The sequence below is a fragment of the Theropithecus gelada genome, chromosome X (assembly GCF_003255815.1).
Source record: "Theropithecus gelada isolate Dixy chromosome X, Tgel_1.0, whole genome shotgun sequence".
In the NCBI taxonomy this organism is placed as follows: Eukaryota; Metazoa; Chordata; class Mammalia; order Primates; family Cercopithecidae; genus Theropithecus; species Theropithecus gelada.
In genome coordinates, this window is record NC_037689.1 from 145,324,817 (window position 1) to 145,337,222 (window position 12,406).

At 41.0% G+C, this 12,406-nt stretch overlaps 1 protein-coding gene across 1 annotated transcript in view; it reads left to right on the top strand.

Annotated features, from left to right (window-relative positions):
• The first annotated feature begins 617 nt into the window (after positions 1–617).
• Positions 618–12,406, top strand: part of FMR1NB (FMR1 neighbor) — a 46,491-nt gene continuing 34,702 nt past the window's right edge. The window contains exon 1 of the mRNA XM_025373153.1: positions 618–1,009. Coding sequence (XP_025228938.1) covers positions 745–1,009 — 265 coding nt within the window. The 5' untranslated portion in view covers positions 618–744. The remainder of the gene's footprint in view (positions 1,010–12,406) is intronic.

Below are 12,406 nucleotides of genomic sequence, written 5' to 3' on the forward strand. Positions count from 1 at the left end.
TGCAGTGAGCTGAGATCGCCCCACTGTACTCCAGCCTAGGAGACAGCAAGACTACGTCTCAAAAAAAAAAAAAAAAAAAGAAAAGAAATAGAAAAAAAATCATATTGCCAGTGTCCAGGATGGCAGCCATGAGCCACATGCGGCTATTGAGCACTTGTTAATGTGACTACTGTGATTGAGGAACTCTTTTCTTAATTTCATTTAATTTTAAGTAATTGAAACTTGCACTTAAATAGCCACATTTGGCTAGCAGCTGCTGTCGTGAGCGCTGTAATGATGAACTGTAGTGACCGGACACTACAATGTGCACTCTAGGAATGAGGAAGAATGGAGTCAGAATCCGAGTTATTCCTTTTTGTTGATCTATGACAAGCAGTCATACCACTGGTCCAGGCCTGAAGCCCCGTTCACTTGTTCCACAAGCATTTAGCAAGCACCTATGTGCCAGGCTTTCAGTGGGAGTGTGAGGGTGCACCAACCACTGGCCACGTGGTTGTAAGGGTCTGGGCCTGTGGAATGAAGCAGAAGACGTCATCGTGAAGGAATCAGTTTCAGCCCCGCGAGAGTTGGCACATGCCACGCGAGAGTCACTGCCCCATTGGCTTCTGAGTCACGGACTGCCCCGGAAGCTTTTGTGCCAGGGACTGCCCCGGAAGCTTCTGGGTCAGGGACTGCCCCGGAAGCTTCTGGATCACGGACAGTTGGGCAGTGAGGCGGCGTCTCAGCGAGGCGGCACCCGGAGCCATGCCTTCAGATAGGAGGCAAGCGAAGGGGAGGAATAGGTCAAGTCGCCATGCCATGCGTGTGGCTCACTTACAGCCGGCAACTTATGAGGTGGCGGCAACTGGGTCGAATCCCGAGAGCAGCCATCCCGGGTACGAGGCCACCACGGCTGACAGGCCTCAGCCAGGATGGCGGGAATCTCTAAAGATGTGGGTCAGCAAACCCTGCGGGATGCTCATACTCTCCATCTGGATCCTGCTGTTGGTGTGCTACTACTTGTGCTCTGGTGAGTGCTGGCTCAGGCCAGACTGGGAAATGCTGGGGGAGGGGTAGGGAGAGGGGGCGGGGTGTGGCGATGCACCGGCACCAACTGTAGGCCTTCCTGCCCCTTCCTGTCCTCTCTCCTCCCCAAGGCCTTTATGGCCCCATCTTCAGCAGTCCTTACAAAGGCCTGCCCTCTCTCACCTGGCCGCAGGAAGTCTTTCCCGCCTAAACTCACTTCTAAAAGACTTTCCCTCCCCGACTTCCCCTAACAAAAGCCTTTCCTTCCTCACACTTCCCACCACAAAGTACTAACCTTCTTTGTCACCGCTTTTTAAAAGTTGAGGACCAGGCGCGGTGGCTCACACCTGTAATCCCAGCACTTCAGGAGGCCGAGGCAGGCGGATCACTTGAGGTCAGGAGTCCAAGAGCAGCCTGGCCAACATGGTGAAACCGCCATCTCTACTAAAAATAAAAAAATTAGCCGGGCATGGTGGCACACGCCTGTAATCCCAGCTACTCGGGAGGCTGAGGCAGGAGAATCGCTTGAATTCGGGAGGCGGAGGTTGCAATGAGCCGACATGGTGAGACTCCCTCTAAAAAAAAAAATAGGGCCGGGCGCAGTGACTCGCGCCTGTAATCCCAACATTTTGGGAGGCCGAGGCGGGCGGATTGCCTGAGCTCAGGAATTCAAGACCATCCTGGTTAACACTGTGAAACCCCGTCCGTACTAAAAATACAAAAAAATTAGCCGGGTGTGGTGGCAGGCGCCTGTAGTCCCAGCTACTCCGGAGGCTGAGGCAGGAGAATGGCATGGACCCGGGAGGCGGAGCTTGCAGTGAGCCGAGATCACACCACTGCACTCCAGCCTGGGTGACAGAGCAAGACTCCGTCTCAAAATAATAATAATAATAATAATAATAATAATAATAATAATAATAAAAAAATTGAGGTGAAATTCACATAACATAAAATTAACTACTTTATAGTGAAAATTAAAGGAATTTAATTCATTTAAATGTTGTGCAACCATCACCTCATGTAGTTCCAAAATATTTTAACCACCCCAAATTAAAACCCACACCCATGAACCAGTTACTTCCAATTCCCCAATCCATAAGGCTACTTCCTTCCTTTTTATGGCTGATTCGTATTCCATTGTAGGGGTATACTATATTTTTATCTAGTTTTTGAAATTTACCGAATTTGGGTTGTTTCCACTTTGGGCCTATTATGAACAATACTGCTATGAGCATTTGTGTACAAGTTCTTGTGTAGACGTGTTTTGAGTTCTCTAGGAGTAGAATTGCTGGATCGTATGGGAACTCCGTTGATCTTTTTGAGGAAGTCCCACACTGTTTTACAAAGTGGTTGAACCGTTTTACATCTCCATTAACAATGTTTGAAGGCTTCAATTTCACCAATATATGTTATCTGTCCCGCTTGTTATAAATTATAGCCATCATAGTGGGAGTGAAATAGTATCTCATTATGGTTTTGATTTATATTTTCCTAATGCCTAATGACTTTGAACATGTTTTTATATGCCTGCTGGCCTTTTGTACATCTTTGGAGAAATGTCTTTTCAAATTATTTGACCATTTTTAATTGGATTGTTTGTGGTTTTGCTGTTGAGCTTTAATAATTCTTTATATATTCTGGATACTGAATCCTTATCAGATACCTGATTTGCAAATGTTTCCTCCCATTCTGTGGGTAGTCTTTTCACTTTCTTGATAATGTCCTTTGATGTAAAAATGTTTTTAATTTTGAGAAAGCTCAGTTTATCTATTTTGTCTTTGGTTGCTTGTGTTTTGGAGTCATATCTAATAATCCATTGTCAAATCCAAGGTCATGACGATTACTCCCATGTTTACTTTTAAGAGTTTTATGATTTTAACTCTTATATTCAGATTGTTGATCCATTTTGAGTTGATTTTTGCATATGGTGTATGTTAAGGGTCCAACTTCATTCTTTTGCATGTGGATAACCACTTGACCCAGCACCACTTGTTGAAGAGACGATTTTTTCCTCAATTGAGTGCTCTTGGCAGCTTTCTCAAAAATCAGTTGATTATGGATTTATAGATTTAGTTCTGGACTCTCAATTTTATTCTGGTCTATGTATCTATCTCTATGCTGGTACCACATTCTTTTGATTACTGTAGCTTTATAGCAAGTTTAGAAATTGGAATGTGTGAGTCCATCATTTTCGTACTTCTTTATCCATATTGTTTTGTGTATTCATGGCCACTAACAACTCTATATAAATTTGAGAGTCAGCTTTTCCATTTCTGCGAAAAGGCCATTGGAATGTTGATAGAGTTGGCACTGAATCTGTAGATCACTTTGGAAGTACTGCCATCTTAACAATATTAAGTATTCCAATCTGTGACCACAAAATGTCTTTACATTTATTAATGCTTTCTTCAATTTATTTCGGTAATGTTTTGTAATTTTCAGTTTACAAGTCTTTAACTTCCTTGGTTACATTTATTTTTAGATATTTTATTCTTTTGTATGCTATTGCAAATGGAATGGTTTCCTTTTTCTTTTCAACTTGTACATTGGTGGTGTATAGAAACACGGCTGATTTTTACCTGTTTGTCTCGTACCTGTAAAGTTACGAAATTCATTTATTAGCTCTAGTAAGTTTTTTGTGGACTTTTTGGATATTCTAGATATAGAATCATGTTATCTGTAAATAGAGAGAGTTTTACTTTTTACTTTCCGATTTTCATGCCATTTATTTCTTCTTATTGCTTAATTGCTCTTGCTAAAACTTCCAGCACAATATTGAATAGCAGTGATGAAAGCAGGCATCCATGTTTTAGAGGAAGCTTTCGGTTTTTCAACATTGGTTATAATGTTAGCTGTTCATCAGCTCTTCATCATGTTAAGTAAGAGTCATTCTGTTCCTCGATTGCTGAGTGATTTTATTATGACAGGGTTTTAGATTTTGTCAGATGCGTTTTTTGTATCAATTGAGATATGAAATTGTTTCCCTTTGTGTATTATGTTGACTGATTTTCTTACGTTGAACCATCTTTAGATTAGTGGGATGAACTCCACTTTACAGTCATTGCGTATAATCCTTGTAATATGCTGTTGCATTTGGTTTGCTAGTATTTTGCAGGATAATTTTGTATCTATATTCATAAGCGATATTGGTCTGCAGTTTTCTTGTGGTGTCTTTTTCTGCCCTTGGGATCAGGTCACTACTGAACTCCTAGAATGAGTTAAGAAGTATTGTTGCTGAAGATTTTGAGAAAGATTGATGTTAATTCTTCTTTAAAAATTTGGTAGAAATTACCAGTGAAGCCATCTGTTCCTAGACCTTTTTTTGTTGAAACATTTTATTTTTATTGTTTTATTTTTTTATTTTTTACTTTAAAAAAGTTCTGGGATACATGTGCAGAACGTGCAGGTTTGTTACATAGACATACATGTGCCATGGTGATTTGCTGCAACTATCAACCTGTCAACTAGGTTTTAAGCGGTATTTGTCAAAACGCTCTCCCTCCCCTTTCCCCCCACCCCCCCGACAGGCACTGGTGTGTGATGCTCCCCTCCCTGTGTCCATGTCTTCTCATTGTTCAACTCCCACTTAAGAGTGAGGACATGCGGTGTTTAGCTTTCTGTCCCTGTGTTAGTTTGCTGAGGATGATAGTTCCCAACCTCATCCATGTCTCTGAAAAGGACATGAACTCATTCTTTTTTATGGCTGCATAGTATTCCATGGTGTCTATGTGCCACATTTTCTTTATCCAGTCTATCATTGATGGGCATTTGGGTTGGTTCCAAGTCTTTGCTATTGTAAATAGTGCTGCAATAAGCATACATGTGCATGTGTCTTCATAGTAGAATGACTTATAAACCTTTGGGTATATACCCAGTAATGAGATTGCTAGGTCAAATGGTATTTCTGGTTCTAGATCCTTGAGGAATTGCCACACTGTCTTCCACATGGTTGGACTAATTTATACTCCCACCAACAGTGTAAAAGTGTTTCTGTTTCTTCACATCCTCACCAGCATCTGTTGTTTCCATACTTTGTAATGATTGCCATTCTAACTGGCATGAGATGGTATCTCATTGTGGTTTTTATTTGCATTCTCTAGTGACCAGTGATGTTTAGCTTTTTTTTCATATATTTGTTGGCCTCATAAATGTCTTCTTTTGAGAAGTGTCTGCTCATGTCCTTCACCCACATTTAGTGGGGTTGTTTATTTATTTCTTATAAATTTGTTTAACCTCCTTGTAGACTCTGGTTATTAGACCTTTGTCAGATGGATAGATTGCAAAAATTTTATCCCATTCTGTGGGTTGCCTGTTCACTCTGATGATAGTTTCTTTTGCTGAGCAGAAGCTCTTTACTTTAATTAGATCCCATTTCTCAACTTTGGGTTTTGTTGCCATTGCTTTTGGTGTTTTCGTCATGAAGTCTTTGCCCATGCCTATGTCCTGAATAGTATTGCCTAGGTGTTCTTCTAGGGTTTTGATGGTTTTAAGTCTTTAATCCATCTTGAGTTAACTTTTGTATAAGGTGTAAGGAAGGGGTCCAGTTTCTGTTTCCTGCATATGGCTAGCCAGTTTTCCCAACACCATTTATTAAATAGAGAATCCTTTCCCCATTGCTTGTTTGTCAATGATCAGATGGTTGTAGATGTGGGGTGTTATTTCTGAGGCCTCTGCTCTGTTCCATTGGTCTATATATCTGTTTTGGTACCAGTACTATGCTGTTTTGGTTACTGTAGTCTTGTAGTATAGTTTGAAGTCAGGTAGTGTGATGCCTCCAGCTTTGTTCTTTTTGCTTAGGATTGTCTTGGCTACACAGGCTCTTTTTTGGTTCCACATGAAATTTAAAGTAGTATTTTCTAGTTCTTTGAAGAAAGCCAATGGTATCTTGATGGGAGTACCATTGAATCTATAAACTACTTTGGGCAGTATGGCCATTTTCATGATACTGATTCTTCCTATCCATGAGCGTGGAATTTCTTTTTCCATTTGTTTGTGTCATCTCTTATTTCCTTGAGCAATGGTTTGTAGTTCTCCTTGAAGAGGTCCTTCATGTTCCTTGTAAGTTGTATTCCTAAATATTTTATTTTCTTTGCAGCAATTGTGAATTGGAGTTCACTCATGATTTGGCTCTCTGCTTGTTTATTATTGGTGTATAGGAATGCATGTTATTTTTGCTCATTGATTTTGTATCCTGAGACTTTGCTGAAGTTGTTTATCAGCTTAAGGAGTTTTGGGGCTGAGATGATGGGGTTTTCTAAATATATACAATCATGTGGTCTGCAAAGAGAGACAATTTGACTTCCTCTCTTCCTATTTGAATACCCTTTATTTCTTTCTCTGGCATGATTGCTTTGGCCAGAACTTCCAATACTATGTTGAATAGGAGTGGCGAGAAAGGGCATCCTTGTCTTGTGCCGGTTTTCAAAGGGAATGCTTCCAGCTATTGTCCATTCAGTATGATGTTGGCTATGGGTTTGTCATAAATAGCTCTTATTATTTTGTGGTGCTGAGAAGAATGTATATTCTGTTGATTTGGGGTAGAGTCTTCTATAGATGTCTGTTAGGTCTGCTTGGTCCAGAGCTGAGTTCAAGTCTTGAATATCCTTGTTAATTTTCTGTCTCATTGTTCTGTCTAATATTGACAGTGGGTTATTAAAGTCTCCCACTATTATTGTGTGAGAATCTGTCTTTTTGTAGGTCTCTAAGAATTTGTTTTATGAATCTGGGTGCTCCTGTATTGGGTGCATATGTATTTAGGAAAGTTAGCTCTTCTTTTTGCATTGATTGATCCCTTTACCATTATGTAATGCCCTTCTTTGTCTTTTTTGTTTATATTTGTTTTATCAGAGACTAGGATTCCAACCCCTGCTTTTTTATTTTTTATTTATTTATTTATTTATTGCTTTCCATTTGCTTGGTAAAATTTCTCCATCCCTTTATTTTGAGACTGTGTATGTCTTTGCATGTGAGATGGGTCTCCTGAATACAGGACATCAGTGGATCTTGGCTCCGTCCAATTTACCAGTCTGTGTATTTTAATTGGGACATTTAGCCCATTTACATTTAAGGTTAATATTGTTATGTGTGAATTTGATCCTGTCATCATGATGCTAGCTGTTTATTTTGCACATTAGTTGATGCAGTTTCTTCATAGTGTAATTGGTCTTTATAATTTGGCGTGTTTTTGCAGTGGCTGGTACTGGTTTTTCTTTTCCATAGTTAGTGCTTCCTTCAGGTACTCTTGTAAGGCAGGCCTGGTGGTGACAAAAATCCCTTAGCATTTGCATGTCTGTAAGTATTTTATTTCTCCTTCGCTTATGAAGCTTAGTTTGGCTGGATATGAAATTCTAGGTTGAAAATTCTTTTCTTTAAGAATGTTAAATATTGGCCCCCACTCTATTCTGCTTCTAGGGTTTCTGCAGAGAGACCTGCTGTTAGTCTGATGGGCTTCCCTTTGTAGGTAACCTGACCTTTCTGTCTCGCTGCCCTTAACATTTTTTACATTTTTTCCTTCATTTTAACCTTGGTGAATCTGATGATTATGTGTCTTGGGGTTGCTCTTCTCGAGGAGTATCTTTGTGGTGTCCTCTCTATTTTCTGAATTTGAATGTTGGCCTGTCTTGCTAGGTTGGGGAAAGTTCTCCTGGATAATATCCTGAAGTGTTTTCCAACTTTGTTCCATTCTCCCTGTCACTTTCAAGGATCCCAATCAAACGTAGGTTTTGTCTTTTCACATAGTCCCATATTTCTTGGAGGCTTTGTTCATTCCTTTTCAATCTTTTTTCTCTAATCTTGTCTTCATGCCATATTTCATTAAGTTGATCTTCAATCTCTGATATCCTTTCTTCTTCTTGATTGATTTGGCTATTGATACTTGTGTATGCTTCACGAAGTTCTCGTGTTGTGTTTTTCAGCTCCATCAGTTCATTTATGTTCTTCTCTAAACTGTTTATTCTAGTTAGCAGTTCCTGTAACCTTTTGTCAAGGTTCTTAGCTTCCTTGCATTAGGTTAGAACATGCTCCTTTAGCTCAGAGGAGTTTGTTATTACCCACCTTCTGAAGCCTACTTCTGTCAATTCATCAAACTCATTCTCTGTCCAGTTTTGTGCCCTTGCCAGAGAGGAGTTGTGATCATTTGGAGGTGAAGAGGCATTCTGGTTTTTGGAATTTTCAGCATTTTTGCACTGTTTTTTTTTCTCATCTTTGTTGATTTATCTACCTTTGATCTTTGAGACTGAAGACCTTTGGATGGGATTTCTGTGTGGGTGTTCTTTTTGCTGATGTTGATGTTACTGCTTCCTGTTTGTTAGTTTTTCTTCTAATAGTCAGGCCCCACTGCTGCAGGTCTGCTGTAGTTTGCTGGAGGTTCACCCCAGACCCTGTTTTCCTGGGTATCACCTGTGGAGGCTGCAGAACAGCAAAGATTGCTTTCTGCTCCTTCCTCTGGAAGCTTTGTCTCAGAGGGGCACCAGCCTGATGCCAGCCAGAGCTCTCTCCTGTGTGAGGCACCTCTCAACCCCTGTTGGGAGGCCTCTCCCAGTCAGGAGCCACAGGGATCAGGGACCCACTTGAGGATGCAGTCTGTCCCTTAGCAGAGCTCGAGTGCTGTGCTTGTAGAATCCTCCTTGTCAGGGTCCACTGCTCTCTTCAGAGGCGGCAGGTAGGAACGTTTAAGTCTGCTGAAGCTGCGCCAACAGCTGCCCCTTTCCTCGGGTGCTCTGTCCCAGCGAGATGGGAGTTGTATCTATAAGCCCCTGACTGGGGTTGCTGCCTTTCTTGCAGAGACGCCCTGCTCAGCGAAGAGCAATCTAGAGAGGCTGTCTGGCCACAGCTGCTTTGCCGCACTATTTTGAGTTCCACCCAGTCCTTAGCACAGTCAGGGGAAAGCTGCCTACTCAAGCCTCAGTAATGGTGGATGCCCCTCCCCACACCAAGCTCAATCGTCCCAGGTTGATTTCAGACTGCTGTGCTGGCAGGGAGAATTTCAAGTCAGTCTTTCTTAGCTTGCTGGGTTCTGTGGGAGTTGGACCCACTGGCTTGGCTCCCTGGCTTTAGTCCCCTTTCCAGGGGAGTGAAAGGTTCTGTCTCACTGGGGTTCCAAGTGCCACTGGGCTAAGAAAAAAAAAAAAACAAAACTCCTGCAGCTAGCTCCATGTCTGTCTGAACAGCTGCCAGTTTTGTGCTTGAAACCCAGGACCCTGGTGGTGTAGGCACATGAGGGAATCTCCTGGTCTGCAGACTGCAAAAACCATAGGAAAAGCATAGTATCTGGGCTAGATAGCACAGTCCGTCATAGCTTCACTTGGCTGGAAAAGGGAGGCCTCCGCTCCTTGCACTTCCCAGGTAAGGCAACACCCCACTCTGCTTCTACTCACCCTCCATGGGCTTCACCCACTGCCTAACCAGTCCCAATGAGATGAACAGTGTACCTCAATTGGAAATGCAGAAATCCCCCACCTTCTGCATTGGTCTTGCTGGGAGCTGCAGACCAGAGCTGTTCCTTTTCAACCATCTTGCCAGCAGATGCCCCTGTTTTTGTATTTTTATATTGATATATCATAGTTGTATGTATTTTTGGAGTACACGTGATATTTTAATATGTATACACAATGTGTAGTGATCAAATCCAGGTAATTGAGATATCCGTTACCTCAAAAATTTATCTTTGTGTTGGGAACATTCCAATTCTTTTCTTCTAGCTATTTTGAAATATAAAACAAATTATTGTTAACTATAATTTCTTTATTGCAAGGGAGATTTCGTTTAGTGTTTCAATATCTTTACTTTTTATAAGTATTCTTTGAAAAGTCTTCCCTCCTTAACCTCCCTTCACAAAGTACTACCTTTTCGTTCCCTCTTTTCAGAAATGACTTTCTCTCATAGACGGCTTTCCTCCCTCATCTCTCCCAAGGTCTTCTTTTCAGTATCTCCATCACATGGGACTAACCTTCTTCACCGCACCACTCAAAGTACTAACCTCCATCATCTCCTCTCTTAAAACTTTTCTACCCCTAACCTCACTTGCTAACCTCCCGTACTTCACTACACAAATTTCCTCAGTCACTTCCCTTCACAAAAGTCTTTCCTTGCTCATTTCCCCTCACGAAAGCCTTTCTTTACTCACCTTCCATCACAGAGTCCTACCCTCCCGCATGTTCACTCACAAATGCCTTCCTTTATCTCCCTCTAAAGGCTTCTTATCACACTTCTTCTGACAAAGTGCTTCCTTTTCTCACCTCAGTCATGAAGGCCTTTAATTCCTCAACTCTCCACTAAAATTCCTTGTCTTCCTTCACAAAGACCTTCCTCCCTCATCTCTTCTCACAAGGGCCTTTCTTCTCTCATCTCCCTCATGAAATTATAACCCCCTTCATCTCCTCTTCATAGTCCTTTCTTCTCTCACCAATACATTCCCTGTCTCACCTTTGCTTATATAGTTCTAACCTCCCTTATCTCTCCTCACAAAGGTATACCCTCCTTCTTCTCCTCTACCAAAATCTTCTTTCCATGCTCTCCCCTAACAAAATTCTAACCCCTTTCGCCTCCCCTCACAAAGACCTCACCTTCTTTTATGGTTGCCTTTCCTGCTTTCTTTACCCTCACAGTTGACTTCCCTCCCTGCTCAAAGGCCTTCTTCCCTCAAGTCCCCTCACAAAACCCTAACTTCCTCATCTCCTTTCCCAAAAAACTTCCCTCCTTCACTTATCACAAAGGCCTTCCCTTTTTTACCCTCACAAATGCCTTCCTTCCTTCATCACCATTCCAAAAGTTTTTCTTGTCCTTCAGTCAAGGTCCTTTCATATCTCACCTCCCCACAATGACTTTCCTTTGCCCACTTCACAGGCCATCTCTCAAAAGCTTTTCATTCCTTATCTCACAGAGCCCTTTTCTCCTCTCTCTTAAAGTCTTCAGTCCCTTACTTCCCTTCTTTTACCTTATATCATCCTCTCCCTCTCTAAGCTACCTTCACTAAGGCCTTGCCTCTCTCCCTCAAATTCCTTCCCCTATCTCTTTATTTACCCTCCTCCAGGCCTTTACTCACTCCCCTTCAGAAGCCTACTTTCAGCTCTCCAAAAGTTCTCCTCACTCAGGTTTTCCTTCCTTTACCATCCAAAGGCACTTTCCAATTCTTCCCCAAAAGCCTCCTTTTCTTCCTTCTACTTAATGATCTTTCTGCCTCATGTGCCTCTCTCAAAGTCTTTCCCTTCTCCTCCAGATTCTCCCAACCTGAACTGCTTTTCCTTTTCCTACACCCTTCTTTCCTTCCATAACCTTCCTAAGTCTCAGATGGTTTTCTCAAAACAGCTTTCTCTGTATTACCCACAATAGCATGCCTTTTCTCCCAACCCCCTCACAAATGTATTTCATGTTCTCATCTGCACAAAGGCCTTAGATTTCCCACAGTCTCCTGCCTTTGAGCTCCAGACCCAAGCCCAAAGACTTCAGCATCCCCACATCTAATCTCAATGGCTTCTTTCTCCGTGCTCTCCCTAGAGGTTTTCCATCTTCTCAACCAAGGTCCACCCACAGTCAAAGAGGGAGGTAAAGATTGGGCAATGGCATCACAGCTAAAAAGAATGGAGACTTCTATACACTATGTCACAACTACATGGGTTTATAGGTTTTTGTGAGGAATGAAATTCGAAGTTAAATAAAATATATGCTGTGTCTTATCAATTATTTGAAATAAGTTAGAAAATATGATTTCTGTTCTTTGAAAAAATGTTAAGATATTTTTAATGATCATTTACAAATCATAATATTACCACAAATTATTCAGGTTTATTTCTACTATTTATCTAAAACACCAAAGTAATTCTGAATTACTGAATTTGTAATAGTACAATACTAAAAGTCTTCTTATCCTCTAAAAAAGTAAGCTGAAAAACAAAACTATAAATTGTATATTTTTTCTTAGTCAGTGAGTTCTTCATTTTCTATTTCTATTTTGAGTAGAACTCCCACAACAAAAAAGAATACTGTCTAATTCAGTGTGATTTCTTTATTTCCAGGAGTACTTTTTCCATTATAGGTCTAACATGTTTTCTCCTAAAATAATCCATGATTCATTCTTTATATTGTTAGATTTCCCAGATTCTTAGGAGGTAATATGTGACTGTATGAATTAAATTTAATTTGCATTTAAAATTATTTCACTTAATTAACATAACAAAATGCACTGTGTTACGGGGTGAATCGTGTCCCCTCACCAAAAACAGTTGCAATTTTAACCCCAATACCTTATTTGTGATCTTATTTGGAGATAAGGTCTTCATAGAGATAATCAAGTTAAAATGAGGTCATCTGGAGTGTATTTTAATTCACTATGAATGGTGTCCTTATAAAAAAGGGGAAACTTGGACACAGAGACAGACACCTATACAGGAAAGACTATTTCAAT